Source organism: Saccopteryx leptura, chromosome 4, assembly GCF_036850995.1.
Source record: "Saccopteryx leptura isolate mSacLep1 chromosome 4, mSacLep1_pri_phased_curated, whole genome shotgun sequence".
In the NCBI taxonomy this organism is placed as follows: domain Eukaryota; kingdom Metazoa; phylum Chordata; class Mammalia; order Chiroptera; family Emballonuridae; genus Saccopteryx; species Saccopteryx leptura.
The window spans coordinates 14668216-14694186 of NC_089506.1; the positions used below are offsets into that span (position 1 = coordinate 14668216).

Consider the following 25971-nt stretch of genomic DNA (forward strand, 5'->3'; position numbering starts at 1 on the left):
CACGCAGCAGGTAACGGTCAATCAAATCACACAGACAGACGGCAGTACCTTAACACGTAGCAGGTAACGGTCAATCAAATCACACAGACAGCAGTACCTTAACACGCAGCAGGTAATGGTCAATCAAATCGTACAGACAGACGGCAGTACCTTAACACGCAGCAGGTAACGGTGAATCAAATCACACAGACGGCAGTACCTTAACACGCAGCAGGTAACGGTCAATCAAATCGTACAGACAGACGGCAGTACCTTAACACTCAGCAGGTAATGGTCAATCAAATTGTACAGACAGATGGCAGTATCTTAACACACAGCAGGTAATGGTCAATCAAATCACACAGACAGACGGCAGTACCTTAACACGCAGCAGGTAACGGTCTCGCACTTTCCGGTCTAGGGCAGCTGACGTCAGGAGGACTCCTTGCTGGTTAACTTCAAATGCCTTGTCATCATTTCCACTCTCAATAGTGAAGAAGAAGGGGGGGCCGTTATGAGAAGAATCCTTGTCTGTCACAACCAGCTGTAGGACGCTGAAACCCACGGGTTTATTTTCCTGCACGGGACCAACGACAAAACGAAACAAAGCTTTCAACAAAACCAAATCTTTACGGTAAGAGACACATGCAAGTTTTCTAGAATATGAAATATATGAAAAGCAAAGCCTTGTTGAGGCTCCATTTGAAAGGAAGAGAGAGAAGACGGGGGGGGGTGTGTGTGTGTGTGAAGAGATGGGGGGAGGAGGAGGAGGGAGGAGGAGAGAAAATGAGGCAGGAGGGGGGGCGCTGTGGTGCGGGGGAGGGATGGAGAAGTGAAGTGGAAGAGGAGGGGATGGAAGGGGGGGTGTCTGGAGGAGGAGTGGGAGGGAGGAGGAAGGTCAAGAAGAGGAAGGAGGAAGAGCAAGCCCAGCAGAAGATTAACCATCACAAACAGAACAGAGAAAAGCGTAGTTGCATCCCGGACACGCTCATCTTTTAGTATTGATGAGGACCCCTCTAATTTTACTCTGCTCGTTTTTCTGTAATGTAGTCTTCGGAAAAGAAAGACATTTCAGATGAATAACTGAGGCCAATGAAATGGAGCACACCCCAAGATTACCTGGATAATCACACTATAGTTTCCCCTGGAGAAGACGGGAGCGTTGTCATTGACATCAGACACATCGATGTTCACCGTCGTGCTGTTGACTCTGGGTGGACTGCCATTGTCAGACGCCTGGACTGTGAGCGTGTAACCTGAAATCTTTTCGGGGACAAGACAAAGAGATGGCGCGTCCATTTTCACGAGGCCAAAGAACAGGGGTTAACCAGAAAGGTACTCCTGATACCCTGGAAGGGCAGATCCGAACACCCGAACACCCGTCACTGTCTGTCATGTCCTGTACGTGAGCAACTCCCTGACCCACACCAAGTACGTACAGCAAGCTCACTGCCAATGACGTAGCTACAGAACGGACTGCGTTTGCTCCACAGAGAGAGACAGCAGTGGTGATTAGATTCTCTGATGCCTCTCAAATATGTACTTGGTCTGTTAATGTGTCCAAACTTGAAAAACTTATGGATCGATTAACAAAAATTAAGGCAGAAAAGTAATTCAAATGGTGAGAAAAAAAAAATGTTAACATAGCTCTGTGGCTGTAATCACAAGCAGACAGACGTTAAGCGGTTTCCCGACTTGAGTGCTTACTGCTGTTCAACCCCCAGGGCACCCCCACCCTCTCTCGTCAAGTTTACACTCGGGCTGTAGTCAGCTATCTACATCTCCAGAGTCTGTCTCCTCATGACTTCCTATTCCAAATAAAGAAAAAAATGGAGTCCAGTACAGTAGCTTCTTTTCCAGGGCAGCTCCCTGTGAAGCTCCCTCTTCCACAGCGAGTGGTGGCAGAAGCCAGAATGCACAGTCCCAGAGCGCGTTCTGTAGGACATGCGTCAGGCTACAGACCCCAACAGAAAAGGGTTCTGACAAGCAACTAGCTTGGGAAACGCCACAGACCATCGCGTCTACTACCTTATAATGGACACGAGTGTATGAACGGATCCGAGACATTCTTCAGTGAAAAATATAAATACTCAAGTTTGTTCTGCTCAGCAGTCCTGCAATCCTGAACATAACAGCCGTGCTTCCTACGCTCCTGGCAAGCCCCTGCTCAGATATAACAGGTCACCATCTAACGGACCCTGTTAGCCTCTTCTACCTCCTCCCACCCCTCTGGTAGCCACCACACTGCTCTCTGTGTCTATCAGCTTTCTGTTTGTATGCCTGTCTTGTTTGTGCCTTTGTTCCTATGTCTTACATCCAAAGGAATTTAATAAAAATAAATTTGTTTTAAAGTAACAGGTCAGGGAAAGAATTAACGAATTGGGACTTTATAGCGATATCTCATCACTATCTCCCCCAATCCTGAGTCCAGATTTACCCACGAAATTGCATTCTTTATTATCGCCAACGTCTAATTCCCCAAACCAAGGCTTCCTTCACTTCTCCACCTCTCTGAGGCAGCTCTAAGTGTGAGAGGGTGAGTGAGTGCTTGGGTGGGTGGATGGAGGAACAGATGGACGGACACACAGGTATCCAGCCTGACCTGCCTCTCCTCACTTGCTCACATGCACCCCAACATCTCAGGTCGCTTCCATAACCATCTCCAGCGGCCTAAGCCATATGTTATTTCCAGCTTTCAAGTCGCAGTTTGACTAACCTCTCCAATTACTGGCTGAATCAATTTTATTCAAATATGCCATTTTCCTCTAAAAATCAGTGTATCAAAAACCATATTCCGTAACCTGTCCCCAGGCTAAGTTTACACCTGCCTCCCCTTCCTGCTCCTCCTGGGGGCCCTTCCCCCCCGGCCACGCACGGCACACTGGGAAACATGGAGTCCCCGGGCACCACTGCGTCCCGTGGAGCGCCACGCCTCAGCTCTGAGTCCTGATCTCTCCTTCACAAAGTCTCTGCTTTTGTCTTGTCACTCAACTGTCACTGCTACTTTCCCAGCTCAGACTGTCCCCGGTCTTCCAACCTCCCTGGACTCTCACTGCTCTAAACGATGCCGGGACCTACCGTAAAACTCATCTTCAGATTATGTCTCCCAGGGGATCCCTGGACTCATGAATCTTCAGTAACTCCCTCATGCCTGCAGCATCAAGTCCTAACTTCTGATCCTGGTCTTGTACATGGCCCCAAATCTGTTCTTAAAACACCCTCCTATCTCATCTTCCTCACTTCTTTGTGCGATCGCTCCATTCCAACACAAATGAATAAAATCCCCAAAACTATCCCACGGCTTCCGACCTCCAAGCCCCGGTGCGTGCAACTCCTCGTCAGAAATTCCCTTCTCTCAGCACCTAGAGTTTTCCAGACGTCTGTTCTTATTTAACACCCAGCGTCTGGCTCCGGACTTGCCTCAAAACACCGGTGCCAGCAGTCATTTCTTCCCAACTATAAACTTTTATCCCCCAACCTTCACGTAAGGATGAAGCCCTATCTCTTACATTCTTACTGAATTTTCATTCTGTTATTGCCTTTCAGGTATTTACAGCTGGCTTCTCAGTCCCGAAGAACAAGGCAGGTCTAGCCTGTTGGTACCTCCCATCAAGCTGGCAGGTGTGAATACAAGCATCTCTAAGTCACTGCGTTGGTCATGTGTCAACTATCGAAGCCCAGTTTTCTGACTTACCGTTTCCCGGTCGAGAAGTTTGGTCACTTTCACTTCTCCCCTGGCAGGGTCGATCGTGAAGGGACCTCCCTGGTTGCCATCGATGATTGAATAGTGGATGTGACTGTGTAGGGGTCCGTCAGCATCGTCAGCCACCACCTAGGAAACAGGACAACTCTTGCTCAGGAGACAGCTAAAGATGGGACAGAAGTCTTGAAGCAAATGTCTGATAGCAACAGTGTTGGTATAAAGGCAATGACTTGTAACAGAGTCGGTAACTGGCCAAAGAAAAAAAAAATTTCCGTTATCTTCAAAGAAGGCCACCATAGAAAACACCAGACCCGTCTGGCTAAAACAAACAAACAGAACAACAATAACAACAGCTCCTCCTGCAGGGACGGGGAGGAGAGAGCCGCAGGGGAGGGGTACACACCGTGACGACGGACTGCTCAAGCAGAGCATCCTCGCTGATCACGGCCGTGTAGGTGTCCTGGCTGAACACCGGGGTGTTGTCATTGATGTCCGTCACGTTGATGTTCACCGTGGCCACGTCACTTAAGGAAGGGGTGCCTCCATCCGTGGCTTCCACAGTCAGGTAGTACTCATGGGAGCTTTCGTAATCCAGAGTCTCAATGACAAATATGGCCCCTGTGTGGAACATCGAAATTACACCCAGCTCTTGTAAATGCCACTGCTTTCTCCTACTTTGACTCAGACAGACACTTTTTTGTGTGTGTATTTTTCTGAAGTTGGAAACGGGGAGGCAGTCAGACAGACTCTCGCATGCGCCCGACCGGGATCCACCCGGCATGCCCACCAGGGAACGATGCTCTGCCTATCCGGGGTATCGCTCTGTTGCAACCAGAGCCATTCTAGCGCCTGGGGCAGAGGCCACAGAGCCATCCCCAGCGCCTGGGCCATCTTTGCTCCAATGGAGCCTTGGCTGCAGGAGGGGAAGAGACAGAGAGGAAGGAGAGGGGCAGGGGTGGAGAAGCAGATGGGCGCTTCTCCTGTGTGCCCTGGCCGGGAATCAAACCCTGGGTTCCTGCACACCAGGCCGACGCTCTACCACTGAGCCAACCGGCCAGGGCCACAGACACTTCTAATAATTGTTCCACTTTCACTTCAAAAATTTACTTGCCATTTATGTGCGTTTTCTAATTTCCTAACTCAACAATTAAAAATGATGAACGTGCCCATCCCTAGACACTTATTTCTCTTACATTATTGAAATTCTTTATGGCGTTTGAGTTGCTTTCCCAATCAATATCATCAACACCCCTGCTATAAAAATGACTTTTTTTATATCTTCTAAATCATAAATTTTAATGGAATTAAAAACACAAAACGCCTCCTCCTTTGCTTTAGTTTCCTTTTCTTCCTCATAGTTTTATAGAAATATGCATCCTTTTTTTAAAAAAAAATCTCTAGAAAAACAAAAATCTCTAGAACTATTTACATCCATCATTTAAAAAATCCCTTTTTTATTTAATTCTTTAAAATCTTTCCTTTTCACCTTATTGATATATGTTAAAAATACAATTTAGAAAAGCATCCTCACACACTGAAATAGTGACATTCAATGAAATGTAGTTTGAAAGGAGCAACTTTTTACAATGTTCTAAGACTTACAGCTATTTAGACCACCACCAGTTAAGACCACGGAAGTATTTATGTGGCAAGAGTCTTAAGCTCTTCTGACTTTTGACCTTGTTGGCAGTCACCCAGTCAGTGTGATTCAAAGTACTTCAAATAAAAAAGTCAACTTTCTGAATTATCAGAGGCTCCCACAGAAACTAAGATCAAAGAGGTGGAAAATGCCGTTTTTTTCTTGGGAAGCTACTTCTCATGACTTTCCTTCGGAGGGGGGAGGGTGAAAAGTAGCCATTATGCAAGGTCCTCTACTCTCTCCTTGTCTTATCTTCACTAATTCATTATATCTTATCTCTTTACCTGACTACTAGAGTGTGATATTTTAATTTTCTATTTAATTTGCTTACAGTTGTAACAAATATATCAGAAATGTATTTTATTATGTAGAACTACAGTTTAAAATCTTTGAAACCACTTTAAAGTCCATTTAAAATAAAAATACAAAGAAAACTTGAGTTTTATCATTTTAGCATATTCACTAACACTTCATCATCAGTCACTCTCTATCAGGTCAAGTGCTGGGCAATCCATGTTTTCTGGCGGAATACAGGGCGTCCTCTCATTTACATGGCGAGTTACCTGTTTTAGAATCGATGCTGAATTTCCCATGCTCATTCCCACTGATGACTGAGTAGGTGATTTCTGCATTCGCTTCGATGTCCCGACTTGCTGCATACACTTGGAGGACTTCCGTTCCAAGGAGAATGTCCTCAGACACGGAGGCACTGTATTCACGGTATTCGAACACAGGTGGGTTGTCATTTATATCCAAAACTGACACGACCACCGTGCCAGTCGCTGTCAACCTCCTTGGCAAACCCTGGTCTACAGCTTTCAAGGTAAGGGTGTATACGGCCTGCAGTTCTCTATCCAAAGGCTTTTCTAACTGAATGATCCCCGAGAATTCGTTAATGGAGAACTGCCCGTCGGCAGAGTTCATCAGCGAGTAGGATATCTTCCGATTCAATCCTGTCAAGAGACGACATCATGGCAGAAAGTCTTATTTCAAGGAACTTAAGAACATTGCATTTCTGTAGAACATGCAGCGCACATATTAAAAATGAAAAATGTGAAAATACATTATTTAAACATTTTATGACTATAATCCTAAAAACAGTAAATTTTTAGACTAATAATTTACTGAATTAAAGTAAATATAATTTTATAGTTATCTGGCTTTTTAAAACTATGTTGAACACAAACGTGTGCAATAATATGCAGATCCACTAAAGTCTGTTTGTCATTTACCTTCAGTGACAACGCTTTACTTGAAAAGTAACATTTCTGCTGTTCTTTTCATTCTTCAGTATTAGTATGACTGAAGAAGTTATTTTTCTTCTCTGCTATCAAAAGGCTATAGCTATCCTAGGCTTTTATTTCTCCACAAAAACTTGCAAGGTTTTGTAAAAACAATAGCAATATAGCAGTGGCTGCTGTTATGTTCCTATGATAGCTAAAATATCTTTATGTCACTAATGGTTTAACTTAAATAACACTTCACCAACTCGATAGGATATGAAGATCAGTTACTATGGTCACAAACCAGAATTTTAGGGACACCACATATATCTTACAATAGCTCAGTTCAGAAGGTACAATTTTGAGACATCAAATAGTCCTAGGAAGTGAATTCATTATCCTAAATATTTCATTCCGTTTTTTTGTTTGTTTGTTTGTTTTTTCCTGAAGCTGGAAACAGGGAGAGATAGTCAGACTCCCGCATGCGCCCGACCGGGATCCACCCGGCACGCCCACCAGGGGCGACGCTCTGCCCACCAGGGGGCGATGCTCTGCCTATCCTGGGCGTCGCCATGTTGCGACCAGAGCCACTCTAGCGCCTGAGGCAGAGGCCAAGGAGCCATCCCCAGCGCCCGGGCCATCTTTGCTCCAATGGAGCCTTGGCTGCGGGAGGGGAAGAGAGAGACAGAGAGGAAGGCGCGGCTGAGGGGTGGAGAAGCAAATGGGCGCTTCTCCTGTGTGCCCTGGCCGGGAATCGAACCCGGGTCCTCCGCACGCTAGGCCGACGCTCTACCGCTGAGCCAACCGGCCAGGGCTATTTCATTCCGTTTTTAACAGTAAAGAATGAAATGACACAGTGATGACGAGTTATTCGACATGGCATGAGGTACAATGAACTGAACAGTGTGGAGCTAGAGTGTGTTGTACAACAGGGGTTCCTAGAATCTGGGCGCACGGTGTGAAGGGGAAGCCCGTCCAGTACCTGTATCCGCATCTGTGGCCTGCACCCTGGTCAGCAGCGTGCCAGGCTCCGTGTTCTCGAACACGGTGATGGTGTAAGGGTCGGCGGAGAACTCGGGGGCATTATCATTCACGTCTTCCAACGTGAGCACGACGTTAGCTTGACAGAACCTTCCCCCTCCATCTGTGGCTCTGATGAGAAGATTATAAAAGGCTTGTTCCTCGCGATCAAGGGGGGCTGATGTTTTCAGTTCACCTAAAAAAACAAAACCAAACATAACAGGCTCACTTGAAATTTAAGATGTGTGCTCCAATACCAAATCTTACGTCTTCCCCGTTTCCCTTACAATGATAAAATCCGAGTTACAACTTTCCTTGGGGGAACGGATTTATCAACGACAGAGTCTGCACGAGCAGAGTGGGTTTCTGGTTTCTGAACCCAGCCAAGTGCTGGCTTTTTAAGTCAGAAAGCTCTCGAGGCTAGTGTCTCCTGCGTTATACATAGTAGCACAAAAGCAAAATAGCTACTTAATTGGCCAAATTTTAAAATGTTTAAAAATGACTCAAAATATTAGATGCATATCTTCATAAATAGTTCTTTGGTGGGAGAGAGCTGAATAGTAAACTATTACTTGACCCCAATTAAAAAAAATTGTAAGAGAAAAACAATATTAACAATTTAAAGATGTATAACATACCATGAGTTATTTTAACAAATACACTAAATTACAAATTTGTGATCATAAATTCATGAAAGCAAGCTATATGTAAAATAGATAAAGTAAAAGTCTGAAATATACTTTAATTTCTAAGTTTTTTTTAAGGTGATAAAAACAATTTTAAGTCCTTGCTGTTGATTTTTTAATCTCACCCCAAATTTTACACATTAAATTACTCTTTAGGGTTCTAAAAGATGTTAATTTTGCAGCATTCGAGTACATTTTTCAAAAACAAAATGTAATTTTAAAATCTGTGAGTAATCTAATACTACCCACGTATATTATTTTTTTGGAACATGATTAATGTGGCCCCAAATTCCATCATTACCTGTGTCTGGATTTAGTTTGAATTTTTCTACACCTGGACCAAACAATGTGTAAGTAATTTCAGCGTTGGAACGGATATCTGCATCCGTAGCAGAGACTTGCAGGATCAGTTTCCCAGGGAAGGCATCTTCTGGAATTGTGTCTGAATACAAGGTCTACAAAGATTTGAAACAACGCCATTAACACTGAGAGTCAACACGGCTGCCAAGGGAGGAACAGAACATGAATCGCTTAACTTTGGCCACAGAAAACGTGGGGAAATAATTCGAGTTAAAACAACGCCACGATGCTGAAAGAGTCTGAACTGGCATTTCACCTACAGAGCTCTGACTATGTGCTTTGTGTCTTTGACTTGATTCACAGTTAGTTTAAATTCTTATGAGAAAATTTATATAGTGCTCCGTAATTACCTAAAGATTGGAGAGAACAGATGCTTGTCACTTCATATCTACTCATTTCCGATACAGAAATTGATTGTTTGCAATTGTTCTTCACACACAACCAAATCCATGCAGCTGAGAAAGAAGCCATTTTCGTGTCCTGGGAGAGAACAAAGGTTCCAGCCCGGGGCCACCTGAGGGCGGGAGGGGCGTGACGCTCAGGCAGGAGCCTGACACTCAGGCCGGGTCTCTTCTATTATCTGCTCTAGCCTCTCAATTCATATCCAACCGAACTCTCAAATGAAGGGTTATTTCCCGTTCCAACTATTCAGAAACCCATCTCATAAACCAAAACATGAGACAGATAAGATTTTGTTGAATTTATTTTCTTAATTCAAACTCAATTTTAGGCAAAGAACTATATTTTATTACTCAAGAAACAGAGTATTTTACAATACTGATGATTTCAAATGAGCTAGTGTCCTAATTTTATTACTCGCCCCAGAAACGAATGTCAAAAAATGACAAAACACACATTTAGCTTCTGTAAGATTTAACTGTGTAGAGAACATACTATCCTCAACATGGCACGCATGGCTGGGATGAGCTCCTCGGTGCTGGGAGCTCCACGCCCCCCCCCCCCAGGGGTCCTGTCCTTTCTCCTGAGCACAGCTCTGCTCCCTCCGCAGCACCCCGTGCTCCGGGCAGCCGCAGCCTCCTCTGACCCTGCTGTTCCTCTTCAAAACCTCCCACCCCTCCACCCAGCCTTCCCTCCTCCGGCCACATTCCTCTTCCCTCCTTTCACTCTCAACTTTCCAAATCTATTTTCTCCTTGGATCTCCCTGTTTAATCCTGAGCAATCAGGCATCCATTCATCCACACCACCACTGAGACCACTGTCTCTGAGCTCCTCGATTCACAGGGTCTGTTCCAATCTCAGTCACATCCTGCTCGCACCTGCCTCCTAGCCACGCCCCCGCCTCCTAGCCACGCCCCCTCCCCTCCCCTCTCAGAAACCCCCCCAGACAGGACTGCTGCATTCTCTTCCTTCATCTCTGCTTCCTCCTCTTCCTTCCTCCCTTGGGAAATACCTATCTGCTTTTCCCCCTTTTCTTATTATCCTCTCAAATGAATTAAATGCTCAGTTACCTGAAGGAACTGTCAAATTTATATGTATCCCCCCCTAATATCCATCCTCAACCTTGCCATCTCTAAGTCACTAAAAAATATTCAGCTCAAGGCCCTGGCTGGTTGGCTCAGCGGTAGAGTGTTGGCCAGACATGTGGAAGTCCCCTGGTTCGATTCCCGGCCAGGGTACACAGGAGAAGTGTCCATCTGCTTCTCCACTCTTCCCCCTCTCCTTTCTCTCTGTCTCTCTCTTCCCCTCCCGCAGCCAAGGCTCCATTGGAGCAAAGCTGGCCGCAGGCACTGAGGACAATTCCATGGACTCCGCCTCAGGTGCTAGAATGGCTCCAGCTGCAGCAGATCAGAGCCCCAGATGGGCAGAGCATCGCCCCCTGGTGGGCATGCCGGGTGGATCCCGGTCGGGTGCATGCAGGAGCCTGACTGCCTCCCCACTTCTAACTTTGGAAAAATACAAAAATAAATAATATTCAGCCCAACGTCTCGTTACATTACACTGAAGAGATCGAGAATGGAGCCCCCTACGTGCTTTCCCTAAAACCAACTCCCCTCCGGGCTTATCTTTGATCTGTGCCCCCTTCACCCATTAGTGTCGACCTTGATGTGACACACCTGCCATGCTGTCACCTCTAGGTAGGACCAGGTGCCATCCCAGTGTCCCTGTCCTTTCCTCTTTCTGCCCTCTCTGCTTACTCTCTGTGGTGCCCTTGCTGTCACTGTTCCTCACCCAAATGGACACGATACTACCAAACTCATCTTCCTTAAGGAACGCCTGCCCGTGTCCTCTCCACCTTTTAAATGGAAAAGGGTTCAGAGTCCTTCCCTGCTCTAGGATTGAGGCCCGATGCCCCGGAAGGACGTCTGCAGCCTCTGTGACCCAGTTAACCCTCAGCCCCCACGGCCGTTCCGTGTCTACTCGGTCATCCAATCACCACCTCCCACAGGTGAGCGTTCCTCGCTCTCCAGGCGAGACCAGGTGCGAGCAGAGCTCCCAGCCTGCTCAGGGACGCTGCAGGGGTCGCTCCTGCTCAGTCCCCACCTGGTGCCCTCGATGGGGACAGCTCTGCTTTGAGATATTTGATCGCATATGAAACGGCAGCTGCTCAGTCGCAGGAACTGCACTACAAACCTCCTAGTTTCTCCACTGGGTTAAGACCGAATGCCCCCAAAACCGGACAAGCGGAACTGAGCTCTGTAAAAACAACTGCTGGCCCGATATTTCCTCCAGAATTACCTCATCCCTAAATGAAGGCAATCTCTTCCTAAACACTTCACAGGGCACTGTGAGAGTTAAACACAACTATAATCCTGTCTGTAATTGACAACATTTGGAACAATTTTTAAGCCACTTAGCACTCCCTGAAACCGCTCCGGCGCTGATCCGTCTCCCCCTCACCTCCGCTTACGCGGTCAGAGGTGACGGTACGAGACACATCGCAGCGACGCCACGGCATCACCTGACAGACCCACCCGGAGGTTTAAGACGAAATCTGAAGTCATAATCTAGAAACTTAGAGAGAGAGCAGCCTACCTTTTCACAAACCGGACTGTTGTCATTTGCATCGAGAACTTTCACTTCCACTATGGCTTTGGATGAGAAGGTCCCGTCAGTGGCTGTGATCGTCAGAAGGTAATTGTCCGTCTGCTCCCTGTCCAGGGGCTTCTTCACGTACACCTTCCATTCATTCTGTACATTCTCAACAGCAAACTGCCCCAAAGGATCCCCTCCTGGGAAATCAATGAAGGAAGATGACAGTCAAACTTGTTGAAAGAAATAATAGAAAGAAAGAAATAATAGAACTGAATTATACAATAGATATATAATGTTATGGCTTAAAAGAATTAAGTTTTAAAAATCATTACATATGCACATGGTATACCGACTTTCCCGTTAAAATTTGTATTTAAGCACAGCATTGAAGCCAAATAAAATATGAAGACTACTAAACAATACTTTAGCTTCCACTGAAACTCCAGTTTTTCTATTTAATTACTATATATTTATTATACACTAAGCATAAAGTTCAAATGGAATGAGTCATAAAAATAAAAACAGCCTGATGAAACCGTTACCTTCACTCAGGCAAGGAACTTGAAGTGTAGCTTAAGAGGTGTTATTTTCACTTATTTTAGATATGTTTAACTAAAATCAAACCGCTTACCTTCCAACTCCCGTAAAATACCTATCTTGGAATTTACACTTCTGATGTATTTAATTTTAAATTACACCATTTAGTTTAGATTTTTTTTTTTTTACCTGTTATGTAATATGTAACTTGTTTGTTAATTTCTTCAGAATCGGCATCCGTGGTACTCAGAATGGCAATTACACCACCGGGTGGGTCATCTTCGCTCACAGTCCCTTTGTAAATCTCCGCTGTGAACCGTGGGGGACTGTCATTGACGTCGGTGACAGTGACATCCACAACGGCCGTGGAGGACAGCTGCACCTTTTCTCCGTGATCAGATGCGACCACTTTAATCTGGTAACTGTCTCTCTTCTCATGGTCAAGCTCCTTGAGGGTTGTAATCCAGCCTGTTTCCATGTTAATGGCAAAAGATTCGATGACTTCCACACTCTGTGACTGGTCTAGGCTGTACATCACTTGGCCGTTGGTTCCTGAGTCGAGATCCGATGCCCTGACCTGGATGACCCTACTTCCCGCCGGCTGGTTTTCAACAATAAATGCCTCATACGGGTTAGACTCTAAGACGGGGCTATTATCATTTGCATCTTTCACTTGGATGCTAACGTCCACAGAAGCCACCACCTCATAGTCATCGTGAGCGCACCTGGCAAGGATGGAAAACTGGTACCACTTCGTGGTCTCGTGATCCAGAGCCTTCTCCAGTTTCAGTCTCCCGCTCTGCCTGTCGATCACAAAGAACTCGTCCCTGTTACTTTCCGGAGTGTTCCCTTTGACGAGGCTGTAGAGGACGGGGCCGCTATGTTCTGCTCGGATGAGATCGATCTCTGCTCCAATAGGCATGTCCTCTGAGACGGTGTAGGTGTAAAAGGGTTCTGAGAATCTGGGAAGCTGCCTTTCTGGTGGGAGTATTTTAACATAGACGGGGACAACAGACTCTTTCGGTGGAGACCCATTATCCACAGCCCTCACGAAGAAAGTGAAGAACTCATTTTCTAAGCCAATCAAGCTTTCCTTTGTGGCAATTACACCAGAGAGCTTGTTAATTTCCAGATTCTCTTGGACGCTTTCAGAATTTGCTTCAATGGTGTAGGTGATGTCGGCATTGGATCCCTCGTCAGCATCACTGGCGAGAACCTTCACGACGGATGTCCCTTTGGGAGCATTGGCTCCGATGTTGACTTCATACTTGGCTGCTCGGAACTGCGGCGCATTGTCATTGTCATCGGTGAGGATGACGTTAATGGTGCAGAAAGCCACTTTCCCTCCAGCATCCTTAGCCATTAAGCGGACTGCGATTACCTTCTCCGCTGGGACTTCTCGATCCAGTTTTTCCAAGGTAAATATCTGTCCTCTCTCGTTTGTGTAAAATCTGTCTTTGGCAAAGTCATTCACAATATGGTATGTTACGTGGCCGTAAACACCGGAATCTCCATCAGTCGCTTTGACCTCGATCACGAGGGTGTGTAAGGGGGCGTTCTCAGCGAGCTCCACTTCATACTCGTTCTGAAGGAAAACAGGACTGTGCAGATTGCCCCCGATCACCGTTACGTGAACCTGAGCGGAACTCCGGAAAACGCCATCCGAGACGGAAACGTTGAGGCTGTAGAAGGGCTTCAAGGTGTGCCGGCGGAGGTTGGAGAGCGTGATGATCCCCGTTTCACTGTCAATGACAAAGTTCTTATGGTCATTGCCAGACAGGATGGAATATTCCAACTTGTCGACGTCCGAGCTGTCTGCGTCCCAGGCTTTTACACAGGTCACAAAGTGCCCATGGGTGGCCTGCTCACTAATTTTGGCCTCGTAAATCTGTTGGTCAAACAGGGGCGGGTTATCGTTGAGGTCCGTGACATCCACTGTGACGATCACCTCGCTGCTCAGCGGGGGCATGCCTCCGTCCACAGCCCTCACAAAAATCTTATGCTGATGGAGCTGCTCGTAATCCAAGGTTCTGACGAGCGAGATGAGCCCGGTGCTGCTCTCGATGTGGAAATGGTCGTGGCTCTTGCTGTGATTCCCAAACATGTGATAAGAGATGCCTCTGTTGGGTTCCGAATCTGAATCCGTCGCTCGAACCCGGACGACGGACGTCCCGATTACGACCGCCTCAGACAGCGTCGCGGCGTAAGACTGCTGGGCAAACACAGGAGGGTTATCGTTGATGTCTTCCACTATTATGTCAACAAACACCTCCGCGTGGGCACCCGTCAAGGAGTCAGTGGCTCGTACGCTCAGTTTATATGCTGGGTGGGACTCAAAATCCAGGGGCGCTATGACGTGGATGACTCCAGTGTTGAAGTTGATCGTGAACTGGCTGAAAGGGTCACCATCGGTGATGCTGTAGAACACCTTCAACCCTTCCGGGCTGTTGGCTTGGACGTGGACCACGGGGCTGTGCACCTGGATGTTCTCGGGGATCTCCGCGCTGTAGAAGGGCTTTTCGAACACAGGCATGGCTTTATTCATCACGGTGATCGGAACTAGGACTTCAGCCGAGAAAGCTGGGCTTCCTCCATCTTTTGCAACCACGGTGATAAGATACTGTTTATTTAAGGTGTTGGGTTCAAACTGCTTTTTCAGTGAAATTTCGCCTGAGGGTCCGATTTGAAAGTGCTCGTGATGTTCCTTAAGGTAGTAATGCACTTCCCCATTTTTGCCACTGTCCCTGTCCACAGCAGTAACATAGCGAATAATATGGCCCACCTCCGTATCCACCTTGACAACGGCATAGTAAGGAAGGTTGACAAACACAGGGGCATTATCATTTTGGTCTTCAATGGTGACCTTCACAATGACGTGGGCCACTTCGGCAGGCTTATGCTCTTGGGTCACTTCCACGACCACGTCAAATGCCTCCTGCTGCTCCCGATCGAAGGGTATGCCGGTGGTCGACAGGACTCCTGAAGTGCGGCTGATTTTAAACCTGCGGTCTGGGTTGAGGATGCGATAAAACAGAGGCTCGTTGATTGGATTCCCAATCGCAGTGATGACAGCTAACATTCTGGCTTCCGTGGAATTCTCTTTCACGACTGCGGAGTAGAAATCTTGGGTGAACTTGAGTGGACTTTCTTTGCTTTCTTTCACGTTGATTTTCACAGAGGAAAAGCTGGCAAATCTGCCGTCAGAAGCTCGAACGCTGAACTCATAGCGGCTTCTCAACTGGGTTGTGTTCTGTACCGTGATAGAGCCCGTCTTGTGGTCCATAGAAAACTTCTCCCCGATGTTGCCTTCGGTGATGGAGTACATTAACTGCGAGAAGGCGCTCGAGTCAGCATCGGTAGCGTTGACTGTGATGACTTTGACTCCTTTGTACGTTGGCAGCAAAAGAGATGCTTCATACAGTGACTTGGAGAACACGGGAGGGCAGTCGTTAATGTCAATCACGTGGATAGTCACATTCGCTGCGTATTCAGCAAATAGACGTGGTGTTCCCATGTCATGTACTTGCACAGTGAAGTGAAAAGTCCTGGTTTCCTCATAGTCCAAACTTAGTACTGTATGAATAGCGCCGGTGCTGGAGTCAATAGCAAAATATTTGTGTATAGATGGTTCGACAATGCGGTAAACAAGCAAAGCGTTTGACTCTTGATCGGCATCAGCTGCCCGAATCACCAGCGGGACGTTCCTGTCCGTCAGGACCACGCTGTTAATGGAAGCCGACTCGCTGACCAGTCCCGTGTATTCTGCCTGCGTGAAAACAGGCGAGTTGTCATTTTCATCCTGCAGATGCACCAGAACCGTTGTGTTAGCAGCTAAGCCGGCCATATTGGTCCCTTGTATTGTCAATGTATAAATGGGCAGAGTTTCAAAATCCAGGGCTTTCTGAGTGATGAGACTTCCAGAGTGTGGATTAATATTAAAAGCATCACCTATATTTCCATCTTTTATCTCATACACCACCGATGATTGACTATGGGCTGTGACCATTCCGACGTAACTCCCTATGCTGATAGTTTCACTAATTTCAACAGAATATTCTTTCGATGTGAACTTGGGCGAGGCATTGTCAGCAATTGTGACAAAGATATGCACAGAAGTTATCTCACTCATCGGCGGACTGCCTCTATCTGTAGCTTTTACCATTAGGTCATATTCCACTTGGTTACTTCGATCTAATTCTTTGGCAGTTTTGATAGAGCCCAAGATGGGATCAATTGTAAAAGAATTTCCAATATTTCCTGGGAGGAAAAAGAAACAAACTCATGTTAGAGAAAACTACAACTAGAAGTGGTATTTGCTAATACAGAAACAAATGAAGGTATCTTTAAAAATCATATTTTGAAATTAAGTAGAAATGCAGGGATTCAGATGTTGATAATCTCAACATTAGAATGGAACTTTTTCATTTTCCCACTTGTTTCATCTTCATCCACCTAAAATGAAGCAGGTTTTTCAGAGTTTTGTCCACAAATTATGAAAAGCAAGCAAGATAAGAAATATCACTCTACATCTAACACCAAACTCTCTCTTCTGCTTGAACCAGAAATGTGCTATGTAACGAGATGGGCACCCTTTCATAAAGCAGTTAAGTTCAAAATTTTCCAAGAGTCTCTTAAAAACCCTTTGGAACATATTTATATTTTCAGCATTTATCACTTGAAAATGCTCAAGGTTCTTATTCCTTATTAAACAGAAGACTTCAAGTCATTAAGAAAGTTTGGCAAACTTCAAGAGAATTGTCCCTTATTTTAAATATTTAGGGACTTGATAAATAAGCTTCTACATAGCTTATCCCACATCATTGGTTTTGAAGATTTCAATAATATTCTCTTCTGGATCTTTTTCTGGTCAATTGATTCCCTCGGTCAGTGGTTCTCAAGTCAGAGTGGTTGTGCCCAGAAGGGGACAGTCTGGAGACATTTTTGGCTGTCACCACTTGGGGGAGAGGGTGCTATTAGCATGCACTGGGTAGAGCCCCGGGATGCTGCCAGACTTCCACAATACACAGGATGGCCCCACAGCAGCGGATGTTCGGTTCAAAAAGTCAGTAGTGTCAAGGCTGAGAAACTCTAGTCTAACGCAGATCATTTTTACTGACTTTTCATTACACCGTTCCCACCTGTATTATATACATGTATTTTTCTGCAAATGCAATGCTATAATCTCCCATTGTTTTGTATCATCGATAGAAATCTCTCTAAGGAAACCAGCAGTTCACTACAGTTTAGCAGTTAACTGTCTCTCTGAACAGGTCATGGCAGTGTGAGCGTTTGACCCATCCATATACCCTTCATCCCTTTTCTGTTCTATAAACAAGAGTCCAGATCCGTTATCCTAGTCATAGAACTGAATTTCTTGTTCCCAAATGGGCTATTACACTTCCCCCAAAAGAAGGCTGCCTTGCCACTTAACTGCTCTCTCCAATTGTTTTCCTCCCGGTTTGCAATCGAGTGTGACACTTGATAGAACAGCATTACTTAGTGTGATTTGCAAACCAGGGGATTAAACCAAGCACTTCTTTCTCCACATCATTACTAGTAAACACTTCCTCTATAGCCTTCATTTCCTTCCTTTAATACAATTTCCAAAAACCTACGGTAATTTTTTCGGAGGCCAGACCCAGTCTGGTTTTCATTAAGCCTGCTTGGCTCTGCACCCAGCCCCCCCCCCCTCCCCCGCTGGGCCTCGGTCTGCCACGGGGCAGGGGCCCAGGCTTCCTCCAGGCTCCGACACTCTGAGCTAAGCCCTGGCCCCGGAACGGGGTCGTGCTGCCTCTGCCAGGCCTGGCCAACACTGTCTCCGGCCTGTCTGCATCCATGAGTCAGTGATCCCAGCTTCTCTCTCTTTGTGTCCTTCCATCATCACGGTCCTTTCTCATTCTACCGGGTATCACCTCACCTTCCAAAACTGTGACTGGCTGCCTGGGTCATGCAGGAGACTGTCTTTACTGCTGCTCCTCGGGACTCAAGACCCCCCTTTTATTTTACATTCATCCATCTATGTGCATGCCTCTTCTCCTGAATAGGGAAATCTGAATGCTTCAAATACACAAAGCATCACATTTTCATTACTTGGAGTCACCTGCTTTTGACCAAGACAGCTCTGATCCCAGCACCGATAAAAGAAGGTAAACAGGAAGCCACCTAGTTGATTAATATACGGATCCCATAGACACACAAACCATGGCAGGAACTACCAGATCTGCAGACGAGAGAGCAACATGATGTTTATGTGGAAAGACACCACGGTCTACTGAGCAGCTTGAACATGACCTTCTGACCTGGGAACAGGCACGCTCACAACTACTGAAATACACGAATTCTCAGGGCAGTGGTAGAAGTCTGAACTCGGCTGGGGGGCTTAGTCGTTCATCTTAGCTGGAGATACTGGGGATTTCTAAATAGCCTTAAACTGTTCTCTCTATCGGAACAGGGCAATTCTCTGCACAAACGTGCGCCTCTGCGCTCATTAGCTATGACTGCATCACACACGCACAACCACAGGGCACGTCAGAGTTGCACACAGAAATCCACGTCTTCCCGCGGCGGACACGCCATGGGTGCTGACAGCCTGCCAGTGCTGCAGCCTCCACAGAGCTTCAAGTGCAATAATATTTAACTTAAGTTTGTGGAAGAAAACCAGTTCTGGACAATGTGTATATTTATTGTCTTCTATTTCCAGGTGTTACAACAGTTTTGAAGACACAATAATCTACCTTAAAAAAAAAAAAGACAACCCTATGCAGCCCAGAGTACAACACTGATATATTTGTAAGCACATAACTCAATTATTACTGAAAATATCTTGTAATTAATTCCTTTTTTTTTGCCTAAGCAGTAGTGCAATGGATAGAGCGTCAGACAGGGACATGGAAGACCCAGGTTCGAGACCTCAAGGTCGCCAGCTTGAGTGTGGGCTCATCTGGTTTGAGTAAGGCTCACCAGCTTGAGCCCAAGGTCACTGGCTTGAGCAAGAGGTCACTTACTCTGCTGTAGCCTCCCGGTCAAGGCACATATGAGAAAGCAATCAATGAACAACTAAGGTGCCGCAACAAAGAACTGATGCTTCTCATTTCTCTCCCTTCTTGTCTGTCTGTCCCTATCTGTTCCTCTCTTTGTCTCTCTCCGTCTGTCACAGAAAAAAAAATTCCTTTTTCCCAAAGACTCCTAATCACACCAAACCTTTTGCTTAATAAATGGCTGCTAACTAAACACATTAAGTTTAACATTTTTATGGCCTGAACTTATGACTAGTCTTTTGAACTTTATTAAATGTAACCAGACAGAAATTAGAAGCGGGTGATTATGAATAGAGTGTAAGAGAAAAGCAGATGACCACTGTATAATTTCTGCCATTTGAACAGGTTCTTCCCCCCCACACACACACAATTCTACAGCATTCAAAGGTAGTTGTTACCTATCCAGTTAACTATTTAGCACAATTTTTATATTACCAAATCCAAAAAGATAAATCTTTTTTAAAGTCCAAATACTGTATCAAAATAGGCCCTTGCGTTACTTATTCTCTAAGCGGAGATCCAGTTCCATTCTTGGAATGCCAAATTACTAATGCCCTCCATCATTAGAGGCATTTAAAGAATGCACAGCCTTCGGTCAGGCACCAACAGTCATATTTTAACCACCCAGTTGTTGAAAATTATGTGAAAGCTCAGGGAAAGTTGAACATTTTCTCCTACACAAACCCAGCCAGTCTGTCTAGGAGAAAATAACTTTATTGAAGTGCTCAGGCATGCACAAATGGAATCTACTGTTGTTTTTTTTGTTTGGTTGGTTTTTTGTTTTTTGTTTTTTTAATGGCTACATTTTTGAACTAGTGGAAAAACCTTCATCTTCAGGCCAGGCACTAACTACACTAAAATGCATTTTAATACTGAGGCCGTGGGCAATAAATAAGGTCTTCCTGGTGAGTAATGGACTGAATGTGGTCGTTTTCAGCAAAATAAATAAAACTTCAAATACATTAAGAAATAAAAGTAGTTTAACCACATAAAACACATCAACTAAGTTGTGCTTTTTTTTAATTCCTCTCTTTTTGCTAGATTTTTCATTATATAATCTATATCTAATTTATACTCTTTTCCAATTCTAATGCCTCAGCTACAGTTTCTAAATATGCAGAGGTATGGACTTACAAAAAAGAAAAGTCAAGTTAAGTAGATGATCTCCATACTCTAAAACCATTAAAAAAAAAAAAAAAAAACCAAACAGAACAACGAAGGAGACTCTGTACCAACGATGACACTGAGAAAGATGAAAAAATGAAAGCTGCTTTCTCAATGTTTAATCACTTACTCGGGTTATCCGGCACGAGTCGGCCGAGTCCCAAAAGCAAGGTCATTTCCGACTGCACAAATCATATGCTCTAACGCAGACCGACTCTTGTTTCAAGCAAGGGAGGATTTCTTTTGCAAGCTACACACATGTGTAGACCAAGGGTCATCCATGCACCTAATCAAGTTCAAGTACGATCGTGCCTAGCACGGCCCCTGGCACATAGAATGAGCTTCACGAGCCCACGGGATGAACAACTGAGCGACTGAATAGCAGCATTAAACAGAACGGAGAACAAAAACGTCATGCTTTGCCTCGGCTGCTCTTCCTGCCTCCCGCCCCTAGGGGCCGTCCACACTTTCGGCTGGTCTCTGCCCTTGCTGACTCTCGCCCAGCTCCAGCCCCTGTGGTCTCTCAGCATTTCTTGGGAGACCACATCCCACACCTGGGGTCCACTGCAACAACCCACGAATGAAATGCAACTGTTCCAGCTGCAGCGGGGGTGACAGCGGCGGCAACACTAAACCCGGAGGGACAGCAGCGGCGTGACACCCTCTCTGAGACCCGACCCAGGACTGGATGCGTCCGCTCTCCCTCGTGAGACAGACGTCCTGCTCTGCCCACGAGAAGACACTCTCTGGCTAAAAGTAAAGCACTGTGTTATTAACAGGCCAGCATTTCCCGAAGAGTGTTTCCTAGTTTAAGAAGGGAAATGACTGTGTGGTTAAAACAATTTTAAAAATATTGAATTGGTCAATTAAAGTTTGTTTTTTGTTTTTTCCGGCAGGATTTCCCAGCCTTGAGTTATGTTAACGCCCTATGTCTCTAAAAACTTGACCCAAAGCTTGTGAGGACTCTCTTTACCTTTCTAAAGAGTTCAAAGTTAAATATATATATACTTTCCGTTTCTCCTAACACATGTACAATTAATTTAAACAATTTTTATGGTGATAACACAGAAATGTTTTAACATCCAGAACGAATTTTAGAAAAAAGAACATAGGTTTTTAACAAGTCCAAAGTTACTAAGAAACCCACTGAGTGCTCCAGAAATACCTGACTCGATGGAGTAGACCACCTCAGCGTTTCTGCCTTTGTCCCTGTCCAGGGCTGTGACCTGCAGCACCACGGAGCCGACAGCTGCTGACTCGTAAACCCGTCCTTCATAGGAGGAACTCGTGAACCAGGGGGCATGGTCGTTTGTGTCACTGATGTTCACAACAATCCTGGCAAAGTTGCGCTTCACAGGGACATCCTGATCTCGTACCTAAAGGGATCAACACATTATCAGTCCCGTTGGAGTTTCCCTTCTCGCTGATTTCAAGTCAGTCTCCAACGCCTGAGACGCTGCAGGAACCAGGTGGCTGCAGAACGAGCAGAAAGCCGTACGTACCATGACTGTGAGGACGTGCTGGTGAACGGCCTCGTGATCAAGCGTTTCAGAAGTGTAGAGAGTGCCCGTTGCCGGATCAAGACGAAATTTCTTGAGGCTCAGTGGATCAATACTGCTCTGTAGAGTGTAGATTAGTTTGTTCTTTTCATCTTTATCGACTGCACTGATTTGCAGAATTTCTGTGTCTGGCACTGTGTCTTCGGGAATAACAACTTCATACTTGGATGTAGAAAACTGAGGACGATGGTCATTGGTGTCGATTACGTTGATGAATACCTACAATGACAAAGATGGCTCACATAATAACATTCTTAATTATGATGTGTTAATAAATAATCAGGAAATATCAGATGCACATTGGGAAAAAACCGTGAATTTTTAGCAAAATTAAATACAAATAAAAGGAAAGCAACAAAAATCTAGAATCAAAATATTTTTAAATGTTTCACTGATTTTTAGCACTACACAGGTGAGAATAATAATGAAGACCAAATTCTTGAGACGTTCTGGAAAGTAAATGTAATACCTTCCACACATTTCTTTACAAAATGCAGAGATGTTCCTACTCCTATAATGGTAAGAGAATTTACTTCACCAGGATTTACGGACGACTGATTTCCTGTATCGGAGTTGAATTTGTAACTATCAAGCTATCGAGGTAAGGAACGCTACTTTAGATGCTTGCAGTATCTATATTTCTTGTTCTAATTTGAAACTTTGAATTCCTATCGATCTATTTTTAGAAGTGTGCTTTAAAATTCTTATATTTGTGTGATCATAAAACCTACACAGAAATAGCAAAAAACATTTATTTCCTAAAAGCGATTTAAATACAATGAAAAGATAAACTCCCTTAAGTACGTTAACATAGAATAAAAACCTTACGGGGGGGGGGGGGATTAGATGCTAAGAAACTCAGTCCCAAGTACAATCACTTTTACTCGACAGGAAGAGGATTAACTTTCAGACCACAGAGACAGATGAGGAGAAGGCACGATGGAAATCGCCGCTGACTAGAAGAGACGGTTTACAGTTAGGAACAAGAAACCTGGGCTTTGCTGGCGCACGTGGAGTAAAGGGGTTTTCTATTCCAAATGGCACAGGAGGCCAAAGGCCCTGGAATGCACAAGTGACACTACTACCCACACTGCTGCAGAGGCACACGAACTGGAGGCCTTTGCAAGAGGACCGTACCTGCGTTCTCAGAGAACACAAAAACATCAATGACGGACCGTCACATCAAACTTTCCATGCGTACTAAATGCTGTCACCAAAGCACAGCTAGTTTTTATGAGAAAGTTATGCAAATATTTAAAACTACAGATGCCTCACTCGTAAATGTCAATGGTGATCCAGAGCGCTGGCTATGAAAGCAATTTCTATCAATTGAATCATTATCTATATATATTTCCACTCTAAATCTAAAAAATTATTTTTTCTCCCGGAGTGTTGTTGGGCAGGTACAGTTTAATCCTGCTCTGAGATCAATTCATGATAAGTAGATAGGACAAGCTTCAGTGAAAATAGCCATGTTTGTTAGTTCAGCTGAGAGCTGTATGAAACACTTCATAGGATCAGCCCTGAGGGTGTAAAGTAACAGTCTGCCCGTCCGAAGCTTTCAACCTCCTGGGCAATGTCTTGTACGTACGAAATCTAACGAGGTTCCATACACAGAAAGCTGTTCAGGAGGAAGTCAGGCTTTGTCTGCGGAGGTTTTGGGTTGGCAGAGGGATGTCTGTCGGGGTAAGAGGAAGAGCTAGGTGTCGGGGAGGAAGGCAGGAGGTGGAATGGACCGCCCTGTCCCTTAGAGACAGCGGAGAAGGACACCAGGGACGACACAGTGCAGACACGGGGAGAGGCGGGACGGGACTGAGCTGAGCAGACGTGCAGGGCCCGGTGCCCGGCCAAGGCTGGAGGGTTTCCCGTCCTGTGTGCCCCGAACCTTCTGATGACAGGAACTTCACCTTTACCTGCCTCCCAGCCGGGCAGACCACTCTGGAGCAGGCCGTGCAAGATAAACTGCGGGAACCCAGAACGGAGTCAGGGAGGTGACCCAGTGTCAGCGGGGACCAGAGCCCGCACACACCGGCGCTCAGGTGCAAGGGCAAACACTGTGCGCACGGACTGGGGACAGGGTCTGCGGGCCTGAGAAGCAAGCGCCCGGGTCATCTCAACCCGCACGCGCGCCCAGAGGAGCAGAGGGAGCACAGAGGGCTACAGCCGCCTGCCCACGGACGCAGGACGAGACAGAGAGAGCTGAGGCTCACACCAAGTGCCATGCTGACGGCTCAAGAGAAACTGAGAGAAAACATGAGAGCGAAGCTGTCGCAAAGAAAAATAAAATGTTACCTGGGTTTGGTAAGTTCACTCTAGGTACCGGACAAAGCCAAGGATCTTGAATTAACAGCGGCCAGCACCCGAGGCAGAAAACAGCAGGACCGGAAAGCCAGGGAGCTGTTGCCGCAGAGCACGGGCGGTCCCTTTCCCACCGCCCCCGCGGTGGGCACACCCGGGCGCAGCAGGGCTGGCTCTCCAAGCCTCCCGCCCGACGCCTGCTGCCACTGCCCTCGATGCAGCCACCTGCTCGGCCGGTGCCTGGGCTGCCCCGCTAAGCTGGCATCCGGGAGGTGTTCCGGTGCGACCCGCTGCTCGGCTCCTGACCCGGCTCCCACCTCCCTACTCCCAGGCCCGGCCCGGAAAGCCGAACCCACCTAGGGGTGGTGCTCTCTGCCCTGCAGCTGAACAGCCCATCCCAGGCTCCGGAACCACCGCCCTCCGACATCCTGACCAGCTCTCTGTGCCCACAGCTCACTGGGATAGGACCAAGACCTCTTACAAAAACTCAACATCCGTTCGGGAAGTAAAACTGAAGCGCTGAATTTAAGATATCCGGAGAAAAGAAGAAGATTAGAACACATTTCCTGGATTTTATAAAAATTTCAGCCGTTCTAACCATATTTCACAGGAAGCTGTTACACATGCTAGCTAAAACTACACGTATTAAGAAAGGGGGGAATTATTAACCACTCACTTATATAGTAAGTGATAAATGCTGCAAGTATACATGCCATGTTTGGATGAGAGAATGCCTGGCATAGAGGGTCATTTCTACTGCTTATTAAGTCCCTTTGGCTATATTTCTGGTTAGTGGATTATTTGAACTAATCTACATACAGTTAGAGTCTTTAAAACTTTCAGAATTATCTTGTTAAAATTACGGTAATTCTTGATGTCTTATAACTCCCATTTTCATGCTCCACAGTCTAACTTCTACAATGAGAACGATTACTAACAAAACTGAAATTTTAATACTGCACCAGAACTTCCACATGACAAATTCAACAAGACGCCAAAGCATGGTGCATACGTCAATTCTAAATACACTAAAAATCACAAGCGTTTGGAAAAAGGGATAAATCCTTTCCACAACTGGCCTTGAATTATCTACTCATTTTTAACTGAAAAGACAGCACAGACTGTGAGTTTTATTCCTCAGTGCAATGAAGTGCCGCAGCAGATCATCTGTCTCATGTAAGATTTAAAATAGTCGAAAGCCAGAAAGTTGGGGCTTCGGAAGCATTTCACCTTCTGACATGCAACTTCCTCATTTCGCTTTACGGATCCAGCAGGTTGTGCACAGGCCCTCAGCTTCTTCCCCCACCCCAGTCTAAGCACGGGGGGGGGGGGGGTGTTCCTACTAATTCTGCCTCTAGAACAACACCTGGCACATAGCAAGTATTCCGCACGTCCTCACATCAAGCCACGCTGAGAATCAAAGAGAATTAATAAGAAAGAACAGAATTTAAATTTAATTTAGAGGGTTTTAACATTTAAATTTGACAGCCCAGCATCTGGCCATCTCTTAATCATCAGGAACAAACAAAGATGTTAAAGGAGTTAATAGAAGGAGGCTCTGCTTAAGGTCCCAAGTGAAGGTTGCCAAGGCTTTTAACCAGTTTGAATGAAAGCGACCTGGACAGGTGATCCTCAGCAACACCGTATACTAATACAGCCGAAGGGGAGTAAAGAATGAAAAGATTGGGACGACATAACAATGTGTGTTTTTAAGTCTTCTTTCAAATTTTTCAAAACTGGTTAAAAAAAAAACAAAAAACCCTAAATCGGGA

At 45.7% G+C, this 25971-nt stretch overlaps 1 protein-coding gene across 6 annotated transcripts in view; it reads right to left on the bottom strand.

The window, feature by feature from the left end:
- Nucleotides 1-25971, bottom strand: part of FAT1 (FAT atypical cadherin 1) — a 129666-nt gene that overhangs the window by 17272 nt on the left and 86423 nt on the right. For all 6 annotated transcript variants that reach the window (XM_066380211.1, XM_066380212.1, XM_066380210.1 and 3 more), the window contains exons 8-18: nucleotides 21845-22120; nucleotides 21508-21718; nucleotides 12331-16398; nucleotides 11605-11801; nucleotides 8552-8705; nucleotides 7527-7760; nucleotides 5885-6274; nucleotides 4086-4300; nucleotides 3674-3811; nucleotides 1099-1242; nucleotides 359-556 (exon numbers count right to left, since the gene is read on the bottom strand). In XM_066380211.1, the coding sequence (XP_066236308.1) occupies nucleotides 359-556; nucleotides 1099-1242; nucleotides 3674-3811; nucleotides 4086-4300; nucleotides 5885-6274; nucleotides 7527-7760; nucleotides 8552-8705; nucleotides 11605-11801; nucleotides 12331-16398; nucleotides 21508-21718; nucleotides 21845-22120 (6225 nt within the window). The remainder of the gene's footprint in view (nucleotides 1-358; nucleotides 557-1098; nucleotides 1243-3673; nucleotides 3812-4085; nucleotides 4301-5884; nucleotides 6275-7526; nucleotides 7761-8551; nucleotides 8706-11604; nucleotides 11802-12330; nucleotides 16399-21507; nucleotides 21719-21844; nucleotides 22121-25971) is intronic.